Here is a 26,546-nt window from a genome sequence, read left to right as displayed (position 1 = left end):
ACGGAGATGCGGACTTGTGACTTTAGCCTTGGATTTGAGGACAAATGATTTTCTCAGGCTAGCCCTTCAGCAGTCCACTCCAATTGCATCTCCGAGGAGCGTCTCCGACAACCTCTGATCTGGAATCTCTTGGTCCATTTGCCCAGTGGTCACATGCTGGGGGTTTGCCCGCACATATCGTGGGGATCTTTGAGTACAAGTCCCGCTCGGTCACTTGAGGATTAGTTAATTTTCACACAGCTGCCTCCGAAGCCCCAAGAGAGGAGCCTCACAAGGATACGGGTTAGGGATAGAGTTAGCTTCAACATCGACTCTTCCATCCCCCCCAAAGTGGCTGCCACCAACCAACCCCGCCCCCGCCCCCGCCCCGCGTGCCGCACATAGTGGTTGGGATTATCTTTGGCCATCCTTGGCGTTGATGAGAGCTCCTCCTTACTTGCCTTCTCTATCAAACCTCATGGCAAACTTGAATGTGAATTCACCCAAATTCCATAAGCCATAGTTTTCATGTCTGTACACGTAGCTACAAGCATAATTGCCCAAGGCTGCTCTTACCAAAAAAAACATTGCAATCATGGTAGCTTTTCAAGCCAAAACATGGTAGTGAATGTTAAGAATATTCAAACCACCATGCATCTTCGGCGAACAAAGACAATTGTCTCAAGGCTTTTTTATTTGTCTTGGTCTTCCAAAACAATTCCAAAGCTTCAAACATGAAAGCATGCAAATCTTTCTTTCTCCAAACAAGCAGTGGTAAATGGAATTAAACACAAGCGATGATCACTGATCGTTCAATGCATAATCTCACATGCAAGGGCCACATAGAGAGCTTCCAATAAGCAAGTTTCGCTTTGAACCTCTGCAATACCGATTGTGCCGCCTTCTCAACCGTCATAACCCATCCCAGTGGGTATCCAAGATGCGTGATGATTTGATTAGGCTGAATTATTTATCTTGGCCATAGAAGTCAGTGCCAATCCATACAATGTAATGGAATCAACTTTGACTTCTCAAAATTTATATAAAATCCCGCAGCATTACCAAACAACTTCAAAACACTCATGATGCATGTGAGATGAGTTGGATCATTTTTAGGCATGAAGAAAGAGTCATCTGCATAGGCTTGTGCCATAAAGTGAGTTCCATCCAAATTCCGCAAGCCATGAAGTTGTCATGTCTATGTCAATTTGTCAATGTACAAGAGCAAAGGATGCATAGCAATTGCATAGAGTAACGCACTCAGAGGAAAACCTTGTCTTACCGATCTTCCCAACGTCTAATGTCTGGAGAGATCCTTACCCAAAATACATTGGGCAGTGCTATCCCTATACAACCAATAGATTACATGCTAGATTTTTGTCCCGAATCCCAAAGCAGCCCTTACATCAGCTTTGTAATCCCATTGCACTGTATCAAATGCCTTCGCCACATCCATCTGCACAATCAGCACATCTTGTTTTGTATATTTGGTATATTTCATAGCAATATAGGCATTAGCGATATTATCCATTATTTGTCTTCTTGGCACAAAATCATATTGTTGAGGATGCAATCCATCAAACAAAACACCTTTCATGCGGTTGCCTATCATTTTGGTGGCCAGCTTATACATCACATGCAGCATTTCACACAATTCTTTTTTAGGAGCCAATGTAACCAACCCTTCTTTCCACGGTGCTAGCGTTTCACCACTCACCCATGAAGCATTAATCATAGACAGAATTGGATACTTCAGATCCCGGAATGTCTGGAAGAATTCCAACGTCAGGCCATTCCATCCGGGAGATTTCCATTGACCCGTCTTTTAATGCATCTTCTAGTTCAATAACACCACACAATGCATCGAAACGTATGGAATCCCATTAGCATTGGCTGCAACTCATGCCTTACAAGAAAAGCATCCCCTAAATAGTTATTGGTTCCTGCATAAAATATATCATAACCAGCGAAGTGCTCAAACTGGCCACCATACTCATGCTGATTATGTTCTTGGATACACAACACATCAAGCTTCATTCTATTTACATAGTGCCAAAAAACATCTCCATTTATTAAGATCATAGAGGCCCTAAACATTGTAAGTCACAAACTTTATTGGAATCATTGACATCTCTATCACGAAAAGTAAAAGAAAGCTAATTCACATCCATGTTGTGGTCACCACCAGTATGCAAGAATACATGCCATATAACGTCATTTTTATCCACAATTTGTGCGCCTCCTTTACGAACTTCCGCCCAGTTTCTCGACACAAGATCTATAAAAGAATTTTGATTCTGACCTCGTACAGTTTGTAACTCGATCCAATTTCGGATATGATATGTAGACTAGGACAGCAGCTTAGCTGTTTTCTTTAGAGTCACAAATACATGTTTATCAACCTTTCCTTTGACATTTTCCTTTCCAAAAATTGTTGTTTTATTATTTGTCGGAGTTCCATTATGCATCGAGGGCTTACCCTTTAACATTTCTTGCATCTTAACCCCAACTCTTGTGTTAACCACCTTGTTGACAGATTGCACTTCATCATGTTTTTGAGGTGGAGGTACAGCTTCAAGAGGGGGTCGGTGTATTACGGATGGACATTGCGAAGCCATGTACCCAAATTTACGACATTGAAAACAAGCGCCAGCAAACATGCCCCAATTAAGCTCATAATATTTTGTGCCAATTCTAGGTCTGCACACCCCAATAGAAATGTGAGGAATAGTGGGTTTAAAAGTATCCCACAAAATACAAAAACGATTTCCATTTCCTATGGGTCTAGGAGGACATATAACCTTATCCACAGCAATGCTACTATGCCTAGGAGATGAGCCTTGAATTCCTGCGGGAAGTACACCACTTCCATCCACATTGGGCATTTATGCTTAATCACATTGTGATAGTCCTTATTAGGTGACCAAGGCAATAGAAAAAAGCTCTCCACCTACACACACTTTTTTTAAAGTAAAAAACCAGTGTTCTATTACCAAGGAGCTATATACATGGGGAGGATGTACTTCAAAGAGAAGTCATCCAAGGAAGAAAGCTAGAAACAGTAGAAAAAGACCTCAAACTGTCGGGTATCAATAGCCTCCAGCTGTCGACAGTAATTTAGGGACTAGCGAAGATTGGCACGAAAGAAAGCATAAGCATTCAGAGAAGGCTATCGAAACATAATATGGTTCCTAGCCTTCCAAATAGTCTAGAGTGCCTAGTATCTCATCCAAATCGTGAAAGTGTCAAATCCAGCCATGCAAGATGGCAAAACACCAAAAACCCAGAAGAGTTTTCCTCCTTTGAAGGATGGAAAAACATCCTCGAGATTGCGAGTCAATGCTGGCAAGAAAGTCATGGACTCCGTGCAATGCCAAAGAAGATGCGGAACGGACTCTACGGACTCTGCATATCATCCACATCAACAACATCTATCACAAGAGATGTTGTTTTGCTAGAAAAGTGGAGACTCAAGGTATTCCCACAAGGCATCTCCATAAGAATAGACACTATTTGAGATGTAGCTTACAACCCCAGATTAGTCAAAGCCTTTGTTTCCCCCATTTAGTTTTCTTATGCATTCCCCATAAAGTATCACCTTGAGGCTGGATCCACGGGGAAGGAGGCAACAATTTGTACACGTTACTTGCCGAAAGCGCATCCAATTGAAGAGAACTGGTATGACCAATAAGTTGCCAATCATGAAGTCTATCCTGAACATCCGGGGGTGGGATGGGTTCAAAAGGTCGCAACAGCATAGTAGTAGTTTTCCACACTCGCCTATGATGTAAACCCAAGTTATGTTTCAGAGAGGCTTGTGAGAAAGTCAACACAAATCCCTCATCTCTTACGACATCCACCATAGTGTTAACTCCAATGGGGGCCAAAAGGCAAGCCTTTCGTGGTTGTTGTACTGCAAGTGGTTGAGGAAACACCGAAGACCAATGAATGCTTTCCAATCGAAGAGAATTCACAGTCAATGCATCTCTACCATGCCACTACATAGAAGACAAGGCTAATTTCCAATCACGAAGAATGGAAGATGCATAAGGGCATCCCAGAATTTTCCCTTCAAATTTACTAAGCATTGCTTCCCAGTGAGAAATGTACCAATTGTCATAACATGCACGTCTGCAAGCATTATGGCCCATGGCTGCCGAAGTTGAAAAAAAGTGCGAATCATGGTGACCTTTCTTGCCAAGAGATGATATTGCACATCAAGTATATTTAGTCCACCATGCATTTTAGGTGTGCAAACCAAAGATCGTCTCAAAAGATGCAGCGCTCTCGAATGATATTCCAAGGTATGAGAAATAAAAAGTATCAATATCAGTATTACGCCAAATCAACAACGGCAAGTACAATTGCACATAGGCCATAATGATTGATTGAACAATATGCTAGAATGGCCTTCAATTTGTTCAATACCCAATGAATGACATCCTGCGTTGACATATACCATGCTAGTGGATATCCCAAATGTCTAACAAAGTGGTCTAGCAAAATAATTTGTCCTCGCCATAATACTGAATGCCAGTCACAAGAAGTCAACAAAAGCACTTTAGACTTAGAAAAGTTGATATAAGGTCCATCTGCTTTACCAAATAATTCATACACTTAAGATCATTTGGATCATTTTTAGGCATAACAAAGAATCATCTCCATAGGCCTGGGCCATAAAATGTGAACCATTGGTACCTCCACACCATGTAACTACGCACAGTCAAGACATCAAAAGTGGATGTGTACAGTAATGCACCTTGATGCACACATTTTTGCAATGTCCACTTCGATGAGAGATCACGATCCAAAACACATTGGGCAGTACTATCTTGATATAACCAAAAAATAGCTTGTTGCATTTTACGACCAAAGCCCATTGCAATCGTATACAGTAATGCACCTTGATGCACACATTTTTGCAATGTCCACTTCGATGAGAGATCACGATCCAAAACACATTGGGCAGTACTATCTTGATATAACCAAAAAATAGCTTGTTGCATTTTACGACCAAAGCCCATTGCAGCTATGACCTCGACTATGTAGTCCCATTGAACTATATCAAAGGCTTTTGCTACATACACTTGCATAACAAGGATGTCCTAAGAAGTATAGTAGGCATATTCCCACGTAAATTGTGCATTCAAAAGATCCTAGACATGGCATGATGTGATTGTCGGTCCACAGAATCCATTCAAAAGGGGTTAGATTCCACGTAAATTGCATTTCAACTCTTTACCTGGCATCAGCAACATAGCACCTGCCAAAGTCAACAATGACTATCCACATTCATTGCACAAAACGAAACCAAGCAGTGTCAGCATTATCTAACAACTGAGCACGAAGCGGACAAATGGCATCATGTACTAAAGCTCTGAAGTGTCATGCGAGAGATAACTATTATTTATGTGTAACAATCTCTGATGCTGGAGAGGAGGTTCCCACAAGGGCATTTAAAAATATAATGCCAACCATAGTGGTGTATGATAAGAGATTGTTAGAGGCATAATCAACCCAAAGCTTACATGAGAAAGAGTCATACTGTCAAGTGTGTAACAAATACCATCTGTCCAATCTAGCCCAATATTGAGCAAGAGCATTATGCTGATAAGTGAATCCTAGAATTCCAACCATAGTAGAAAACCAAAGATCAGAGGCATCAGTTTGCATAATGAAATTGTCCCAAGCCTGACGCTCAACATGTAACATATGAGAAGAGCCAGATGTATAATCTCTTCCCTTTGAGGAGAGTTGTTAAAATCTCCACAAACAAAAGCATTTGTCAACCAGGAATAGGACTTGAAGAAATTCTAAATCCTTTGCCGCTCATGGCCCAAAAAAAGGATACACACACACACAACATATCAAAAATGTATAGTAATTGCAATCATGACTCAAAGACCAATTGACAGAAAAACATTCACTCAAACAAGGCATGTGACACAAAGCAAGGAGGTGTTTAATTAGGAAGAATAAAGAACTCCAATCGGCCTTAACTCAAATTACTCTTTTAGTTTGAGACTCTTAATGTAGACTTCTGGCCCTTGACCTCAAATTTGAATATTCATTCTAACACAATCTGCTTTGTAAACAACATCAAAGAAGTTATACTACCTTGGCAAGAAACTGAGTGGGTCCTAAAAAATAACAGATATCTGTGAGGAGTTCCTCAAGGTTTCGACGGAATCGAACAAGCCCATCAGGAAGATTCCTTGTTCCATCAATTTCATCTGCACTATACTCTACTACCTGCCAACTTAAATCACGTCAATTAGACAGATGTCCTCTATCCCTTAAAAAAAGGCACGCTGCTATCAGATCCAGATACTTTCAACGTGACTTGGAACCTATTTTCTTACTGATAGTAAAGTAATTTTATCATTGCTATACAAATAACCGATCACAACATTTAAAGTAGACAAGACAACATAAAACTGGCAAGTTTTAAATTGAAAAATTACAATGTTACTAACAGTTTTGACAAGGTCGCAAAAAAAAAAAAAGATTTCACCTCAGCTCTGAGAAACAAAGCATCAAGGAGGACTGTGTAAACAGGGGCAAATGTTGTCAATGCCTTCTTCCTTTGCGTCTCGTTGCTTAATCCCAGAACAAACTCTGCTAAAGTACACCTGCAGGTTTAAAAACAAAGCTATGCATGAAGAGCTACCGGTAAAATTGCCTCTTCTTGCATTTACAATTTTCTGGCACACGGAGGGGGAGCTGTGACAAACAAGCAGGCTAATAAAGCCTCCTAAAAACGAACTCAATTGATATTAGTATGACCTTAGAGAAGTGACTGTTTTGAGTTAACCCTGACCCCAACAAGAAACCCAATTTTTTCTGGAATTTCCTAAGAAGATTTCCCAGCTTAGAACGTTACTACACCTTGATAGAATGTTACAAAACAATTTTGCTCCTGTCTAGAGAGCACTGAATAGAAACCTCTTCAGCCAAGTAATCCAAAGTGGGAGCATTCACCAGGCCACCATTTGATTCAAAAGCATTGAATATAGACCTCTTCAGCCAAGTAATCCAATGCTTGACATGCATCCAAAGTGGAAGCATTCATCAGGCCATCATTTGATTGGTGTTTCTCGAAGGCTTGCATTCCCAGCGTCCCCAACTTTCTTGGGATTAAATGATGGCAGAGAGGATGGCAAAGCAGAGGTGGCTAAACAGAGAGCTTTGGGCTTTGGAATCCTTCATAAGGAGGCTTTTCAAGTAAAACAACGTTCTTCTGAGAAAGATTGAGGTTTGTGGACTAGTACCTGGATATCTACCATAGTCTCTAGTTATGCACGCCAAATAATGAAGCCAAAGCTGGATATTCATAATGCACACTTTGGCCTCAGTTCATTCATTACAACCCATATGATCTCTCATTGCAAAGAAGATACATCTTGCCATCGTGTGACTTTTGATTCAATCAGAGAAGTCAGAACACATACCAAAAATTCAGTGTCGAATCTGCTATTTCCCAATCGTGGTCTGGATAAGCTACACACCTGTAAGAGATTACATCTTAACAAAAAGCATGAGCCACAATTACTAAAGAGATATGCAAAAGTAATGCAAAGCCGCACATCAAACCAAATACAAGAGCACATTGTGTGACATACTTAAAGGTAACAACCACACCTTCCTACAACAAGCGATCAGGTTTTATTACCTTAAAAGGGCATCTGTGAGAATGAAAGCTTCGGGACTGCCTTCAGCAATCAGCATCGGTGCCTGTTTGTTTTGACACATAAAACACAATCAGATCCTGTCTGAAAAACATATGTTAGTGTGGACCCTTCACAGAATTCAGGAATCAAGCATGTGATATGAAGCACGATCAGAGGCTTTACGGAAGCTCATTCATGAGATTGTCCATCTACTTCAATGAGAGGATCTCTCTAGCCACACAAATATTTCAACGAAACAATCGTTTCATTTTCCTTACCAAAATTTTTGTATACCTTTCCTTTATCCTTTCTTCACTCTAATCGTTTTTCATCAATCGCTCACCTTTTAGTCATGTAGCCTTGATGCTTAAGTTTGAGCAAGAATTCCATATTTGAAAACCTCTTATGCAGCCATGTTTGAGGAAACAAATCTGACAAATTTGACATGTTAGATCATCATGCCAAAATAAGCCAATCTTATAGGTGACCCAGTAACGGTGTGCTAAGTACAATTTTTCAACCCTGCTCTCCAGTGATTTGGGATAACTTTATCGAGAAAAAAATTGTCAGATAACCGCAACCACCAGAGAGAAGCGAAGGAGATATGAAACAAAACCAGCAATTTTCAGACAGATTTTGGCAGCCTGACAAGCCCAAAACAGAGTGCCAAACACATGCCCAAGGCCTGGTAGTCAGGTCCCGCGGGCCCCAAGGACGGGCTATAAAACATTTGAGAAAGGTGTCTTTGCTAGGCCAAACAGGGAATAATGGGCTAATTCAGCCATTAAAAGGGCTGCCCTAGTTGTCCTCGAGCATTGAGCACCTGCAACTACATATCCAGCATCCAAAAGCAGCCCAAACTCACCAATCTTGCAAACAATCTCCACTTTTCCACTTGAAGCAGATCCCCCAAACTAACAAAGGAGAATCAAGGAATATTCCCAGCCGTTCAAACTCAGCAACCTTGCAAACAAACAATCACCACTGTTCCTCTTTGCAGAAGATCTGAATACCTAACAGAGGAAGGTCAAGGAGGTTTGCTACATTCGTAATTTCCTTTCTATGCATGCACATTGACGATCTTCTTGCACACCCATTCTTGTAGTTTTACTCACAAGTCACATTCAACAACACAGATATTTCTCCCACATGGAGAGAGGGAGAAAAAAAATAATGGGGGATCAAAGGGGGGTTAGGGGAGGAAGAAGAGAGAAGAAGGGAGTGTGTGTGTGTGTGTGTGTGTGTGTGTGTGTGTGTGTGTGTGTTGAGAGCGAGAGCGAGAGCGACCTCAATCGCCCTCTGTGAAGCCATTGAGTGACCTGCGTGTGTCTCCTATGCAGCTGCAGCTGTGTTCGACAACGCACGCACGCGCGCTCGTGTGTGTGTGTGTGTGTGTGTGTGTTGTGAGACAAAATCGAGAGGAAGTCCAACAGCCCTATCGCCCTCTCATTTGACCCATCTCTGTCGCATCTGACACGACCCGATGCTCTGATCTCACTCGCTACTCTTGCAAGGCTCAGGACCCCCTGCTTGCGATCTGCTCTCTAACCTTTACTGCTGTACTTTCCTCTGTTTCATCTCCTGCTGCTTGCCTTTTTTCTCTGTACAACCCTCTGTGTGTGTGTGTGTGCGCGCGCGCGCGCGCGTGTGTACAGAAGGCTTCTCTGTTTCAGCTCCCATAGTTAGTCTTCTTTTCTGCAGATATGGAAGTATCTCAGCCAAATGATGCAGTTGTATATGCTCATAGGGAGAAAGATTCTTCCCGTCATGGCTTTTGCAATCAGAAGCTTCATAAATTGCAGATTGATGCTCCTTTGTATAAAAATGTATTCAATGATGAGGAACGCTTTATTGCTGATGCTTTTGGTGATGACTTTTCTGACAATCGAAGACGATGGGAAGGTGAATCCCCCTAGTATGCATTCCACATTCCTATTGAGGATGTGGTAGAGCCAGTCAAAAAAAATTCAGAACATGCTTTGGTTAATTTCTTCCCGGGAAAAATGCCTTCAGGTGAAGATATTGCACAGTGGCTTAAAGCTATATTTAGAGGTCCTGTGGTGGAAGCAATGTATTGGGCGCAACGGGGTTTTTGTGAGGTATTCTTTAGGGACCGAAAATGTAGAGACTATATGATAGAGCGCTCTACCTTCTAGTATGGGAACAGATGGTGTATGTTTTGCCTTGGTCACCGAACAAGATGTAATAAGGCTGCCCGGTATGGGTTGAAGTGCAGCACTTTCCTATTGAATGGGCACAACAATTACCTGCTCTTGCAACCTCTTTGGGGAAAATCATATGTCAGCCTAGAAATGATGGGAATGCTAATCGCTTTTGTATTCTATGGGATACGGATGTACCCGATCCGCCTTCATAGAGGTTGCTTTTCAAAGAAGCGATGGCAAGTTGTTCGATGTTGGGTACAAATATCTTAAGCTCAAATGGAGCACCTTTGTGGGTGCATGCTTTGAATGTGGTAAATTTGGTCGCATGGCTACTACATGCCCTTCAGTTTTGCACAAACCACCTCCTTCAGCAGTTCCTCTGCGGCCTGCCGAGACAATAGTTACACCTCCCACTATTGTGCAACAAAAGGCTCAAGATAAGGACTCTATCAAAAAAGATGCCGGCCAGCAGGCCAAATAAGCTCCCATGGCTAGTAAGCAAAAACAAACTCAAATACTGCTAAACAATCTTCCTCTAAAGATAAGAATAAAGTCAGGGTTGATGATGAAGGATTTCAATATCCCAAGAAAACATATCGCTTTGCTTCTAGAAACTGGCAAGAAGTGGAGCCTCCAAACTCGAATTCTTAGGCAATACATTCTACTATTGTTGCTAAAAGTTGGATAAATGGCATATTTTCCAAACATCTAAAAGCTCTTGGGGAAAGTGATCCTAGGAGGATTCTTGAAAAAGACGACGTGCTGAAGTGACGTGAATCTGCGCTGCTGCCCCCGCCTGCCCTCTGTTGCCTCCGCCTGCTCTTTTGCTGCTCCTGCCTGCAACTGCTGCCTTCGCCTGCCCTTCTGCAACCCCTCGCCTGTCCCTCTGCAACCTTCGCTAGCCTTTCCTCAGTCCCCGCCTGCCCTTCAGCTGCCCCCGCCAACCTTCGCCTGCCCCTGTTAGCCCCTTTTGCTACCCCGCCTCCCCCTTTGCTGCCCACCCCCTGCCTTCTTCAGTCCCCGCCTGCGACCGCTCCCTACAGGAGCCCTACAGATCACAAGACAATATACACATATTTAGAACACTCAATCTAACAGATATTAATCAACGGAGACAACACAAACAACACAAATACTGGAAATACTGAAAAAATACAAATGACACCAGCATTGGGGCCGGAAAGGGCTGGCCCTCCCTCAATACTTTTTGTATTTCTTGGAGTATTTATATTTGTACAAGTGTCACGGGCTTGACAAGCCAGATTTCTCCACAAGGGAGTGAAAACAACCAAATAAAACTGGTTCAAGTCAATGAAGAGGTGTTGGTCGGAGTAGCCTCAAATCACAGGCTCATTCCGACCTTCACTGGGTAGACACGTGCCTTTCACTGGTCTTCCGGGACCATGCACCAACAGGCACACCCGTACTAACGCAGGCCAACGAGTACACCGCGGAGGGAACGTGGCCTGGTTCTCCCCAATGATGCTTTGCTCCTAAATTCCCTGGTGAGTCAAACCTTCATTGGCTCTGTACAAACAGTACCTGTTGTACCTGCACGTGTGAAGCATTTAATGTACTTGGTGTATCTGCTGCAAAGTACAAAACCCGAATTTTAATTGGCTAGCTGTACCTGCACACGTGTGAAGTTCCTGACGTGCTTAAATGTACCTGCTACAAATTGTACCGGTTGTATCTAGATTAAACTCACCGTACCAGGTGCTCTCTTATTTTTCTCATTTGTGTAAATCTGAAATTTGTTAATTTAAATTCAGAGAATGCTTTAAGTTGTGTAGTGCAGGAGCATGGCATGTATATGCTGACCATGTTCACGAAATTCTTCCTAGTGTTGCTAGTATATTTCCCTGTGTGGTGTTGTTAACCGCACTCTCAGAGCTTCTTCAGTGGGTTCAACAGGCAGGTACAGTCAAGTACAGCAGATACATCAAGTACTATAGGCGGGTACAGCCAGCTACAGCTGGGCAGCAAGTACACCAAGTACTAGAGCCAAGTACAGCTGGGCAACACGTACACCAAGTACTACATGCGGGTACAGCCAGGTACAGCTCAATAGCAGGTACACCAAGTACTGTAGGCGGGTACAGCCAGGTACATCAGGGGAAGAAGCCCCGTCCAGTGTACTGGCACGGCATAACACGCAGACACACGCAAATAAGTCATGCAAAAATAAATTTATGCATACAAGCATAAATGCATGTGCACAAATAATGGACGAAATCTCCCTTTCATGAAACTTGTACAAGAGGTTCCTGGTTCCTGTCGGGCACAACACTAGCATGACAGATATAAATAAATATGTCCTGGTCTTCCTATGGAATGACAATCCCATAGGTAAGACACCATCCTGGCCATACACAAGTGGCACCAACAGACTCCCGTCCATACAGCACAAAACAAATCACACGGGTGGCACGAAACTGGTTCCCGTCCATGTGACGCAGCATTGGTCGCACACGGGTGGCACTGATCTAGCTCCCGTCCATGTGACACCATAAAACTGGCCCTTTCACATGGGACACTGGCCTGGCCCCATGTGAACATGGCACAAATCTCGCCGCTCTAAGGAGTGACAGTCCCATAGAAGTGGCTCCAAAAATGGAGATGGACCAAATGGTGACATCCCTCGGGCTTCTAAACAGTTGACCTCAACTGCAAAGCCTCAAGATATGCCTGCAAAAGCCGAGGATAGTCAGCAAAATAATCCTCATCTACCAACTTTGCATCAATTGGCAAATAATTTTTAAATTTCACAAGGTATCTCCAAGAAAGCTTCCCATGTGGTAACTTTCTCTCCTTGTGAAATACAATCTGCTCTAGCTGAAGGATCTCCTCAAGCTCATCAACTTCTGGCGGATCTTCTGTGACAGGCTCCTCTGGATCTGGCCCCACATACTTCCGCAGAAGACTCACATGAAAAGCATTGTGAATCTTCCAATGGCTGGGTAAAGCAAGCTTGAAGGACACTTCATTGATCTTGTCAGTCACTTTGAAGGGTCCATAATATCGAGTAGAAAGCTTTGGATATGATCCCTCTCGTCCTGGCCTCTTCCGAAGCCTAGCTTTCTCAAATTTCAGTAATACCCAATCACCTTCCTTGACTTGCATGTCTCTTCTATGCTTGTCAACAGCCCTTTTATGCTTATCTTGTGACCTTGCAATGGCTGTCCGCACCTGAGCAAACGCTACATCCAAGTCACGCACATACTCATCAGTTGCAAAAATCTCATCCTTTGTACGAAGGATGGGTGGCAAGACCACTCTGAATTTGCAGCTTCACTTTGGCCATCCGTTTGGGGATGATAAGCTGATGAAAACTCAAGTTTAGTGCCCATGTTATCAAATACAGCCCTCCAAAAGAGGCTCGTAGTCCTGGGATCTCTATCCCCAACAATGGACTTAGGCATACCATGATGCTTGAAGATGTTAGCAAGAAAAAGCTTCACCATATGATCAACTTTAATGGTTTTCTTGACGGGCAAGAAGTGAGCTTGCTTGCTAAACCTGTCCACAATGGTCCAAATAGCATCATTCCCATGTTGGAATCTAGGCAAGTCCATAATAAAGTCCATAGTAATACTTTCCCATGGCTGCGAGGGAATAGGCAATGGTTGAAGCAAACCTGGAGGCTTTTGCCTATCAAATTTCACCTTTTGGTAAGTAAGGCATGCACGTACATATGCCTCAATGTCTTTACGCATGCTTGGCCAAAAGAAATATCTCTCAATCATGCGTGTAGTAGGCATGATACCTCGATGACCAGCATAAGGTGGAGCGTGACATTTGTCCATAACCTTTGGACGCATTTCCTTCACCACACATGAGCAGTTATCCTTCATACGATAACCCTCTTTGATCACATAAGAGGCATGTGAGTGACCAGCCATCAAATCAGTCCATATATGGCAAAAATCAGCATCCAAATGATACAAATCTCGCATGGCAGATAAGTCCCCATGAGAGGCCACTAAAACTGCAGCCACATAAGGCCTCCTAGATAATGCATCTACCACCACATTTTTCTTTCCCGGAGTATGTACAATCTAAAAATGAAACATGGAAAGAAAGTTTGCCATTCTCATCTGCTTCTCCGAAAGCTTTGTTTGAGATAGAAAATATCTCAAGCTTTGATGATCTGTCTTGACTACAAATTCAGCCCCAAGAAGATAATGTTTCCATATCTTTACGGCATGAATTACAGCCAAGAGCTCTTTCTCATAGATATCCATATGAAGCTCGGCATCATGCAATCCACAGCTCTCATATGCAACTGCATGACCTTCTTGATTTAGGACAGCCCCTATACAATCGCCACAAGCATCACATTCCACTATGAATGACCTTTGCAACTCGGGAACAATCAATACGGGTCCACATATGATAGCATTCTTGAGTTGCAAGAAGGCATGCTGCTCCTTCGGGGTCCATTTAAAAGTGGCTTTCTTCTTCGTGAGATCATGTAGAGGGGTGGCCAATCATAGCAAAATGCCTTATGAAGCGCCTGTAATATGAACATAACCCTAGAAAACTACGTACTTGATGTACATTTTGCAAGAACTCACTTTTCTTGGCATTAATGAAGAGTTTATGCGCAACTCTTCAAACACAGTGGCCAAATGAGTCCTATGCTCTTGCTCATTCTTGGAGAACACCAAGATGTCATCAAAGAACACACCTGTGAATTTTCGATGGGGTCGGAATATCCTATCCATCATACGATTGAATGTGGTTGGGGCATTGGAGACCAAAAGACATCACCAAAAATTCATACAATCCAAAAGCTGTCCTGAATGCCGTTTTGTGGACATCCTGTGGCACCACTCGTATCTGGTGATAACCACTCTTCAAATCAATACGGCTAAAATAAGCCGAGCCATCAAGCTTATCCAGAATGTCATCAATACACGAGATTAAAAATCTATTCTTGATGGTGAGCTTATTTAGAGCTCTATAATCCACACATATGCGGAATGATCCATCTTTCTTTTGAACAAGAAGCACAGGAGAGCAATAAGGTGAGGAACTTGGCTGAACCAAACCTTTCTCAAAAAGCTCATTAACCTGCTTCAAGATCTCTTCTTGTTGTGCGGCACTCACACGATATGCAGGTTTGTTAGGTGCAGAACTACCTGGCACAAGACCTATGCGATGATCCTTGGGCCTTTGAGGATGGCAATGCATCAGCAAAACAATCTTTGAATACATGAAGAAAATTCAACCTATCCTGAGTCAAAACATCATGACTTGGTTCAATGCTGGTTCAATGCTATCACGAACAAAAACCAAGTACACAGAAAGACTCTTTTTCATTGCTTTATTCATCTGGATGTGAGATACAACTGGGATAGAATCCCCTTCCTTGTCAGCATCAATAACATGCACGCAGCCTCTATGCATAAAGGAAATCCTATTTGTCTTGTATTCTTTGCGCGGCTCAAGCCTATAATGCCATGGCTTACCAAGCAATACATCACATCCATTAAGTGGGGCAACCAAGAAATGCTCATGATCAAGATAACCCTGAAAATGTATGCGTAACTTCCCAATAAGTGGGGTAACCTGCACCTCTTTACCAACAAAGGTAGCTTCTGCTTCAATTTGAGGCCCCATGTCCTCAACCTCAATGCCCAAGGCGATTGCCATCTGAATAGAGATAAAGTTATCTGATGCACAATCATCAAACATAAATAGAGCGGGCTGATCCTTGATTTGACCCCATGCTTTGCATACCATCCTCTCTTTTCCATCATGCTTTGTGTTTCCCTGCATATCGGGAACTGCATGCACATTTGCCTTGGGTTGCTTGTCCTCATGCTTTGGTTTGCGGGTGGGACACTGTCTAAACATATGCTCTTTGCTGCCACAAGAAAAGCATTTCCCCTCCTTTGCATATTGCTCCCTTTGCTCGTGGGTCAAGCCAAATTTGTTCTTCTTTGGCCCATGATCCTTGGATGAGGTATTTTCAGCTTTACCTCCCTTCTGGACATCCCGGAAACTCTTTTTAGGTGGCTGTCCACCTTTTTGCAGGTTTGGGACAGCCTTCTCTTCGCCACAAAAGCTAGCACCTTAGAGGCATCATACTCTCCATGAAAGGCATTAAAATTCATGGACTTGTCCCCTACCTTGAACTCCTTGAGCTTCTTGGGATGTGGTACATGTTCTTCTCTTTTTCTCTTCCCCTTATCCAACGGGGCAGCTTTCTCTACATGGGCTTCATGGGCAACCAAACATGTTTCAAAAGACACGGTGGCATGTGCATTATGAATCTATGGCCCCGATGCATGTGACCTCCCCAAATGATGCAATGTCTCACCACGAGACAACTCAATGGGCAAAGTCTTTCGGCTTGCATGCCGACCACTGTCCACATGATGTACATTCTTGGAATCCAAATGGCCTTGAGGATGCATAAATCTGTTTCCTCCAGTGTCCTGAGGAGTGGATGCATGGCGGGAGGTGACCGAAACTTCTTCTTTATGCAAGTATGATCTCAACCTTTGAGAGGCTGGGTCTCCATGCTGCAAACGGGATGGATTCTTAAAAATGAGCTGTCCATCCTCTCCCTCTTTAAGGTCACCCTTGCGGATAAGATAAGAGAGTGCCAGCTCCCTTGGCTTCTTGCCCACTTCTCGAGCCATAGACTCAAAAGCCATGTCCACCATAGCATCAGCTTTCTTGGCTTCTATGACACTTTGTACATGAGGGTCTTCATGCAAGAATTTCAGCTCTTGCTCTTTTGCCTGCAAGAGCCTCTTCATGTGCTCCAACTCAGCCCTCAATGCATTGGGCTCTTTCTCGTGCATGGGTTCTTTACCACATGATGGTTGTCCCATGTATACATTGTCATAGACTCTCTCAAGAGGCTTATGCCTTCTATGCAATGCATCGGACTCCCATGAAGCACTTGCTTGGCCCCTCGAATTCGGCACTTCCAATGGGTTGCCCTGGCTGTCCATTGAATTAAGTGTGCGTGCTTGCTTCCGATCTCAAAACTCCGTGTCTCCTCTTGAGAAAGAGAGACGACCGGGCTCTGATACCAATGTGACCGCTCCCTACAAGAGGCCTACAGATCGGAAGACAATATACACATATTTAGAACACTCAATCTAACAGATATTAATCAATGGAGACAACATCAACAACACAAATACTGGAAATACTGAAAAAATACAAATGACACCAACACTAGGGCCGAAAAGGGCCGGCCCCCCCTCAATAATTTTTGTATTTCTTGAAGTAATTATATTTGTACAAGTGTCACGGGCCTAACAGACCAGATTTCTCCACAAGGGAGTAAAAACAACCAAATAAAACTAGTTCAAGTCGATGAAGAGGTGTTGGTCGGAGTAGCCTCAAATCACAGGCTCATTCCCACCTTCACTAGGTGGACACGTGCCTTTCACACTGGTCTTCCGGAACCGTGCACCAACAGGCACGCCCGTACTAACGCACGCCAAGGAGTACACCGCGGAGGAAACGTGGTTTGGTTCTCCCCAATGATGCTTTGCTCCTAAATTCTCTGGTGAGTCAAACCTTCACTTGCTCTCACAAGCTCTGAGAGCGCGGTTAACAACACCACATAGGAAAATATACTAGCCACACCAGGAAGAATTTACTGAACATGGTCAACATATGCATGCCATGCTCCTGCACTACACAACTTAAAGCATTCTCTGAATTTAAATTAACAAATTTCAGATTTACACAAATGAGAAAAATATGAGAGCACCTGGTATGGTGAGTACAATCCAGATACAACCGGTACAAATTGTAGCAGGTACAATCAAGCACGTCAGGAACTTCACATGTGTGCAGGTACAGCCAGCCAATTAATATTAGGGTTCTGTACTTTGCAGCAAATACACCAAGTACATTAAATACTTCACACGTGCAGGTACAGTAGGTACTGTTTCAACAGGCAGGTATAGTGGGTTCAACAGGCAATCAGGTACAACAGATACATCAAGTACTATAGGCGGGTACAACCAGGTACAGTTGGGCGACAAGTACACCAAGTACTACAGGCGGGTACAGCCAGGTGCAGCTGGGCAGTAGGTACACCAAGTACTACATGCGGGTACAGCCACGTACAGTTGGGCAGCAGGTACACCAACTACTGTAGGCGGGTACAACCAGGTACATCAAGTACTGCAGGCAGGTACAGCCAGGTATAGATGGACAACAGGTACACCAAGTACTACAGGCGGGTTCAGGCAGGCGTGAAGGAGGCGGGTACAGCTAGGCGTGAAGAAGGCAAGAAGAGCCACCAACCCCACACGTGGGTATTTTCCCAAAAGAGTCCCATGCAAGGCTTTTTTTAAAAGGTTATAAAACCTTTAATCAACTTATTACTTTGCCCCCCCCCCCCCCCCCCCCCCCCCCCCCCCAATAAGCAAATGTCTAGCCCCTATTTAAAATGAATGTGAACAAAATACCTTATAAATATTAAGGTTTACTCTAGTTTATGGATTTTACCTTTTAAAAAGGCCAAAATGAAAATACTTACCACTGTTCACACGCCACACCACCAAGTCAGCAAAGAGCACTCTACGGCACACTAGGGGCGTCCCCATCCAGTGTACTGGCACGGCATAACAAGCAGACACACGCAAATAAGTCATGCAAAAACAAATTTATGCATGCAGGCATAAATGCATGTGCACAAATAATAAACGAAATCTCCCTTTCATGAAACTTGTACAAGAGGTTCCTGTCGGGCACAAAACTGGCACGACAGATATAAATAAATATGTCCTTGTCTTCCTATGGAGTGACAATCCCATAGGTAAGACACCATCCTGGCCATACACGAGTGGCACCAACAGGCTCCCGTCCATACAACACGAAACAAATCACACACGCGTGGCAAGAAACTGGTTCCCGTCCATCTGACGCAGCATTGGTCGCACACGGGTGGCACTGATCTGGCTCCCGTCCATGTGACACCATAAAACTGGCCCTTTCACATGGGACACTGACCTGGCCCCATGTGAACATGGCACAAATCTGGCCGCTCTATGGAGTGACAGTCCCATAGAAGTGGCTCCAGAAATGGAGATGGACCAAATGGTGACACCGCCTGGCCCTCTACTGCCCCCGCCTGCCCCTTTGCCCTTGCTTCCCCAATTGCTCCCCGCCTTTGCCCCCCCTCCTCTGCTCCCGTTTTCCCAGCACCTATTTTATCTGGATTCAAGTCGGCCACCCACTTTTCTTGATTGATCTTATGGCTTTTTCTGCCACAGCCAATCTCTCATCACCCCCACTGACCGGGAGAATCATCGATTTTTCACAAGACGAGCTCACCTCTCTTCAGCACAACATTGACCTTGAGGTCCAAACTTCCCTTGTTGCGAGAGTTTATGGTTCCCACCCCTCTCGTTCGCAGGCCCGTGAATGGCTTCTAGCAGCTCTCCCTTCAGAGCTGATTGTGCACTTTCACGATACTCGTTTACTTGGTGGAGGCTTCTTCCAGGTGGACTTTCATTCTTCAGAAGCTACTTCTCAGGCATTGGCTTGGGAGAGGTTTATACTCTCCATTCATGGTAGAGATTGTTGGCATGAGGATGACATTTTGAGGAGTCCATCCACTCTTCTTTATTCATGGTCTAACAGGAGAAGAGATGTAGGATGTATCTATGCACGGTTAGACAGATTTTATGTGGATGATTGGGTGCTTAACAGAGGTGGACATACTTTGATTGCTACAGGCACCTCCAAATCGGATCATTGCCCAGTGGTTTTATGTATTAGAGTTCCGAACTGCCATGGATCAGCAGCCCATGTATGCATCCCTGATCATTTGTTTTCAGATCCAGAGCTATCACGTCGTATGCTTGATATTTGGAGATCTCATGACTTCTTACAAGCCTCTCAAAGCTTGGCCTCTGCTGTCTGTGATATTAGTGACTTTTAACACACATGTGCCCTGTCTAAGAGACAAGAGGCCTTGGACTTAGAAAGGGCTATTAGACGTAGATTGGCTGCCTTGCAAAAAGAGCACGAGAAACATCCTCATGCTCAATGGGTCGCAGATTCTTTATGTACTGTAAGAGCAGAACTTCATCACTCTCTTGAGTAGCGCGCAGAGTACCGTTTCCATGCCCAGGAATCCTTTTGGACACAGATGGGTGGTTATTCATGGTCTAACAAGAGAAGAGATGTAGGATGTATCTATGCACGGTAAAACAGATTTTATGTGGATGATTGGGTGCTTGACAGAGGTGGACATACTTTGATTGCTACAGGCACCTCCAAATCGGATCATTGCCCAGTGGTTTTATGTATTAAAGATCCGAATCGCCATGGATCAGCACCCCATGTACGCATCCCTGATCATTTGTTTTCAGATGCAGAACTATCGCGTCGTATGCTTGATATTTGGAGATCTCATGACTTCTTACAAGCCTCTCAAAGCCTGGCCTTTGCTCTCTGTGATATTAGTGACTTTTATCACACATGTGCTCTGTCTAAGAGGCAAGAGGCCTTGGACTTAGAAAGGGCTATTAGACATAGATTGGCTGCCTTGCAGAAAAAGCACGAGAAACATCCTCATGCTCAATGGGTTGCAGATTCTTTATGTACTATTAGAGCAGAACTTCATCACTCTCTTGAGCAGCGCGCGGAGTATCGTTTCCATGCCCAGGAATCCTTTTGGACAGAGATGGGTGGCAGATGTAACAAACATTTCTTTGCTTCTCACAGCCCATCTCATGCCAGAGATAGTGTCAGATAGTTGCAGGATTCACATGGCACTCTTCACTCAGATCCTCTCATGGTTAGACAGATTGCCACCGATTTCTACTGCCAGCTTCTTAGTGCTGAGCCGTATTCTGATCTGAGACACAGGGCACAGAGGAAGGTTTGGAATGCATTGCCACATTTGATCACCGAGGAGATGTGTGCCGCTTTGGATGCCCCTTTTTCTATGCAGGAGTTCAATCATGCTCTTCATGCCTTACCTCATGGTAAGTGTCCAGGGGAGGATGGCCTCTCCCCTGTTTTTTTCACTACTTTTTGGGATGAGATTGGGGCTGAGATAACATCGGCTTTGTAAAAGATGTGGGACACAGGTTCTATGCCTTCTTCTCTCACTGAGGGGCTTATTTATCTTATTCCTAAGAGTGGGGATAAGACATTGATTGGCCAGTGGAGACCTATCACCTTACTTGGGACTGCCTATAAGATTCTTGCTAAGGCAGTGAGCATCAAATTGCAACCAATTTTGCAGGATGTTATTCATGATACCCAGAATGGATTCTTACACGGCAGGAGCATCTTTGATAACATTTTCTCGTTTTGGAAGGCCGTCGAATGGGCTAAAGCGAGCAATCAGCCCTTCGCCATTCTGCTCTTGGATTTTGAGAAGGCCTATGATAGAGTGGATTGGGACTTTCTTGAGGGTACTCTTAGTCATATGGACTTCTCTCAGAGATGGATCAGGGGAGTTTCATGCATGTATCGTGATGCCGACAGTAGAGTTCTTGCTTGCAGTGATAGAGGAGAGCGGTTTCAGATTTCTCGCTCAGTACGACAGGGCTGGCATTTAGCCCCTATTATATATCATAGTTGTAGAGGCCATGAGCATCTTTCTCCGCTCCACTGCTAGTATTTCAGGATTGAGGTTGCCTCTTCATAGTCATGAGGAGTTGGTTGACTCTGAGTTAGCTGATGACACAGCCCTGTTTTTGGAGGCTTCACATATATGCTTATGTTCCTTCCGGGTAGCACTAGAGGAGTTCTAATTGGCAGCAGGGGCACTCATTAATTGGCACAAATCTATTGGTTTTTGGGTTAGTGATTCACCGAGAGTTGATTGGGGTGCAGAGCTTGGTTTTACTTGGATCAACAGAGGATGTACTGCTAGATATTTGGGATGCCAAGTTGGGATTGATATTTCTCCTGCACAACAGTTTGCTCCGGTACTTATGAGTATCCGGAAGAAGCTCCTCCATTGAAGCTCCAGGAGATTAGATTTAGCCTCCAAAGCTTTGGTGGCTAATCAGGTTTTGCTTGCCTCAGCTTGGTTTATTGCCTCTCTTGTTGGTGCTTCTCTCGTGCGTGCATTGGCCAATTGTGGAGATTGATCCACAATTTTCTCTGGTCGGGCTTGGATGGCACCTCAGACACTCGTGCCAGGGTAGCTTGGCTCACAGTTATTCAGCCCAAAAGAGAGAGGGGCTTGAATATTATCGATCCGGATGTTCAGTGCAGGGCGTTGCTTTGCAAACTTGTGGTCAGAGGTTTCCTACCAGGCACTGAGCCTTGGAAGGATTTTTTCTTGTCTCAGATTTCCAGATGTACACCCAGGGTCGGCAAAGACTGGATGCCCAGCACACATTTTTTGTTCGCAGAGGCCGGGCACCATCTTCCCCTCTTATTGCAGCCATTGTCAGAGCATGGAGAAGCATGAGATATTTTTTGCGACAAAGGCTTCCTAGGTCTTTGGACGAGGCTGATCGACAACCTATTATGTGGAACGAGTTCATTAGTGATGAGGCTGGTTGGCCACTTGGTGCATCTCGTTATATGCAATGGTCAAGATGGGAGAGATGCGCATACACAGTTCTTGCTTGGAAGACCTTTAAGAGTCTTCCGGAGGATCGGAGAGTTGCATCCACTCAGCGTCTTAGGGGCTCTCGCATTCGTATTGATCAGATTGGTGAAGCTATTCCGCATGAGTGGCTTTCTGGGACCTTTCACGGAGACTATCATCCGAGTTGGCTGGGAGTTTTTTGGCGGATAGGCATACCTCTGCACGTCATTGCTCTGCCAGGCCAGGAGGATAAAGATTTCCTCATGTATTCTATCATGCTTGGTGGGAGATTGAGATGTAGTATGGAGGAGATCATACCAAACACTAGGCTTAGTCCAGTGAGGATTGTTGGTCGCTCGGGGAAGCACTGGTTCATTGACCCTTCTCCTCAGATAGTGACTCATGGCTCTTGGTGTTTGTGGCTATATGGTGTTGGCAGTCCTATCAGATATCTTCAGTGGGATCCAGGAGAGTGGGAGTGGGTTGATGCCTTCGATCCTTTGAAAAGCCTTCCTTTTTTCAGTTTCACTGTTCGGAATGCCAGGCTTCTCCTCACTCGACAGATGCATAGGATCCCTACTCTCAGGCCTCATTGGGAGAGCTATGATATTTCTCCAATGATACAGCGCAGATATTAGCATAGACTTTGGCACTCATACAGAAGGAGCCAGATCTCTCATTTCTTTTGGTTTCCTAGATGTGCGGCAAATTCTGAGTCCGTACAACATTGTCTATGGGGGTGCAGCATTGCACAGCAGATTTGGGGTCCTGTAGCCCAACTTATGGGCAAATTGAGTGGCCGAGCCATGCATGTGACTTGGGGGGCAGTTGCTTGGCTCTCCCAGTCCGGTCCGCAACTTTTTTATGAGGGCAGTGGTACAGATTTTGTTTTTTTCATTCGTAGAGGAGCATGGTTTATTGCAGGATGTTCCTCACTATGATTATACACCCCCTAGACAGAGGATTGACACCAGTTGGGAGATTATTGCCAGTATTACAGCATGGCAGATCTGGAGAGCTAGATGCACGGAGGCTATTGAGGGTGTCCAGATTTTTGGGTCTCAGTGCATTAGTACTATATGGGGTCATATCATCCACACTCTTATGGTTACTTGGGCTCGCATTCAGGGGCCCTCTCGTTCTGCGGAGGCGAAGGGTGTCATATTTATGCGGGAATGGGACCATGGCATCTTCTTTTCCTCTAGTACCACAGGTCTTACATGGCATCATGATGATAACGTTGTGTAATTTTCTTGAGTTAGATTTTGGGCACTTTGGACAATATGGCAAATGCACAATACTACCATGTTCAATCAGCCAAACTTTGATCCTTATCCCTTTTTCACAGTGCATCTTAGGCAATCGCTCCATGACAGATTTCCCTTGCCCACTTTGAGCTATTTTTCGAATGGAGCAGATTTCCCTTGCGCACTTTGAGCTATTTTTCGAATGCTGCTTAGTTAATCCCACCTTGGGTTAACTCCTTGTAGTTTTTTTCCATAACAGAAGCCTTATTTTCATTTTTTTTAAAAGTGTGTCAACGCACGCGTGGGCAGCAACATGCTGTCTACTCTTGTCATGGAGATAAGGTTCTGGAGGAAATGGATCCCAAGAGACTCAAAGAATTGGCTGTGAACCATGATAACCCAGATGTGCAATACCTATTTGATGTATTGCATAAGGATTTTGAGGAAAATCACAATGCGTGGAATAAGTCTAAACCCACTTTGAAATACAAAATTTCAATGCAGACTATACTGCCGAAAGTTAAGAAAATTCTCCGAATCTGCAAGTCATCTTGTTTTTTCCTTGGAAAATGGCTAGTGCAAATGATGTTGCTCAATGGGCTACGAGCTTGCTAGGTGGATGTTATGTTGATGGGGTTTATTATGCTGACATGGATTTCGTGAAGTGGTACCTCTCAGAACTAATACACAAGTAGCAATTGTTAGAAAAATCGCCACTGTTCTATGGTTGTCACATGGTGCATTTTCTTCCATGGACGCCCACCAAAGACTATCGAGCCCTCTTAAAGCGTCAATGCCTAGTATGGGTTGAGGCAGTTAATTTCCCGGTAGATATCACTAATGCACTACCAGGATTTCCTCGAATGTTGGGCACTCTCATATGTCCCCTACGTATATTGGGTAACAAAAATAGATTCTGTATTTTATGGGATGCAGATAAACCCACTACACCATCCATTGGAGTGGAGATTGATTATTTCTATATGGGTGAAAAATACTTAGAACTGAAACGGGGAGTATTTGCAAGAGCATGCTACACCTATCATAAGTTTGGACATTTGGCCTCTGATTGTCCTACTCTTATGTAAAAATATGGAAACAAGAGCTAGAAACTACTAGAAGTAAAATAAGAACAAGATTGAAGGACAAAGAGTTACCTTGAGATGAGTGTAGACAAGACACAAGCTTGATACTTCTTATGATGTGACACCCACAATATATAGGTGTGTAGTACAAGAGATAGTAGCCATGCTGATATGTGGGACAAATAAGATGCCACATGGCAAACACACAAGACTCAAGACAAAAGTTTATACTAGACTAGGAAAAGAGTACACCTAGTGTGCACTTATTTCCAACACCCTCCTTAAGTGGACACTAGGAGGAAGACAAAAGACAAGACTGAAAGACAAGATAGAAGACAAGATAGAAAAGATCCTGAGACACCCCTCCTCAAGTGATATCCTCATATGGGTCCACAAGGGTAGGAACAAGATGGATCTAAAACAAGACATAGTCAGATTGATAGACAAATAGACAGACAGACAAGACTAGATAGACAGAAGACTGACTGTAGACAAATAGATGGACCTTGAAGACATCCCCTCCTCAAGGACAAGAGAGAGGTCCAAAAGCAGAATGAGTAAGACACTAGAACCCCTTGACCTACATCATCGGTGGTCAAAGTGGTAGACAAGAAAGATGAAGTAATCAGAAAGCCCACGTTTCATCATATGAGGAATGAACAGCAAGATCTGCTGATGGAGATGCTGCAGCAACATGGGCTGAGGTAGATGTAGGGGCTGATGTAGAGGGTTTAGAGTAGCAGTCCTTCTCCCGGTGATTATCACGGCCACAAATGGTGCATGGATGAGCCTTGAAGCAATCCATCTCCATATGATTAGTTTTGCCACAATGGGTGCAAGGCTTTCTTACCTTAGAACTTCCTTTCTTTGCTAAAAATGCAGTGTCAGTTACCTTTTGTTGTTGAGTTCTTTCCTCTTCTTGGAGAGCATTGATGATACCTTCAAGAGTAGGATTATTGTGATACTTGAAGGTAGTGACAAGAGTAGCATAGGTGTCAGGTAAGCTTTTGAGAAGCACAGCAATAGCAATATCTTCGGAGATGGGGGACTTCACTGATGCAAGCTGAACCATAAGACTGCGAAGATAATTGACATGAGAGGCTATAGTAGCTCCCTCCTGCATATATAGATCAAAGAATGAGATCATAAGTGCAATCTTAGAGTTTTTAGAGCGGGGTCCAAAGAGGGTATCCAAAGTGATCCATGCTCAAGAAGCAGACTGTATGTCGGAGATGTGATGAATGTAATCATCTCCAAGACCGAGCAAGATGATAGCATAGGCTTTGTCATTCTTGGCAGTGAGAACATTAAGTGACAACTTGCTCAATGTCGGAATCTTCGGGAGCAGCATGGTGAACAATGTCCCAAAGACTTTCTTTCATAAGATGGCACTTGATTTTGATTTGCCAAGTATGAAAGTTGGACCCATTGAATTTGTCGATAGACATGAGAGAATGAGTAGAAGAGGCCATGTGGGAAGGTCTTACCTCTTGCTAAAATGCAAGGGCAGTGTCTATTCCCTTACAAGATTGCAGAAATGAATGAAAGAAGAGATACAAAATTGTTTTTAGAAGCCGGCTCTCTCACCACTTGTCAAGGCCATAGCATGTGACAGCCCATCGAAGCATGAGGAACCAGCAGTTTGCAGATATGAGGATAACAAAAGGACTGACCAGCAAACTGAAGGAGACAATGCACAGTACCTTGTAGACTCTTCAAGAGGAAGCGATGGCAGAACTGAATGCAGCAAATAGCTCGTTAACAGGAGGAAAGTCGATCTGCAGCTGCCTCTAGATGATGCGCAATAAATCCCAGGCAGAGACAGTCCCTTGAGTCGATGAAGAAGGCAGCCA

At 43.9% G+C, this 26,546-nt stretch overlaps 2 protein-coding genes across 5 annotated transcripts in view; both read right to left on the bottom strand.

The window, feature by feature from the left end:
• LOC147631285 (ARM repeat superfamily protein) overlaps window positions 1-26,546 on the bottom strand; it is a 202,063-nt gene that overhangs the window by 78,481 nt on the left and 97,036 nt on the right. For all 4 annotated transcript variants that reach the window (XR_015267554.1, XM_086809654.1, XM_086809655.1 and 1 more), the window contains exons 8-11: window positions 7,652-7,713; window positions 7,431-7,487; window positions 6,494-6,611; window positions 6,097-6,231 (exon numbers count right to left, since the gene is read on the bottom strand). Coding sequence is in view for 3 of the 4 variants with exons in the window: in XM_086809654.1 (XP_086665780.1) it covers window positions 6,097-6,231; window positions 6,494-6,611; window positions 7,431-7,487; window positions 7,652-7,713 (372 nt within the window). In the remaining variant the exon portion in view is untranslated. The remainder of the gene's footprint in view (window positions 1-6,096; window positions 6,232-6,493; window positions 6,612-7,430; window positions 7,488-7,651; window positions 7,714-26,546) is intronic.
• On the bottom strand, window positions 25,237-26,486 carry LOC147631288 (uncharacterized). Its single transcript, XM_086809071.1, has 2 exons — window positions 26,397-26,486; window positions 25,237-25,769 (listed from the first exon to the last, which is right to left on the bottom strand). The coding sequence occupies exon 2, from the start codon at window positions 25,763-25,765 to the stop codon at window positions 25,319-25,321; it is 447 nt and encodes a 148-aa protein (XP_086665197.1). The 5' UTR covers window positions 25,766-25,769; window positions 26,397-26,486; the 3' UTR covers window positions 25,237-25,318.

This window comes from Cibotium barometz, chromosome 15, assembly GCF_041138505.1.
Source record: "Cibotium barometz isolate CiBa-2024 chromosome 15, ASM4113850v1, whole genome shotgun sequence".
Lineage (NCBI taxonomy): Eukaryota > Viridiplantae > Streptophyta > Polypodiopsida > Cyatheales > Cibotiaceae > Cibotium > Cibotium barometz.
Note: the sequence above shows the minus strand (reverse complement) of the source record. Positions and strands in the feature narration are given on the sequence as shown.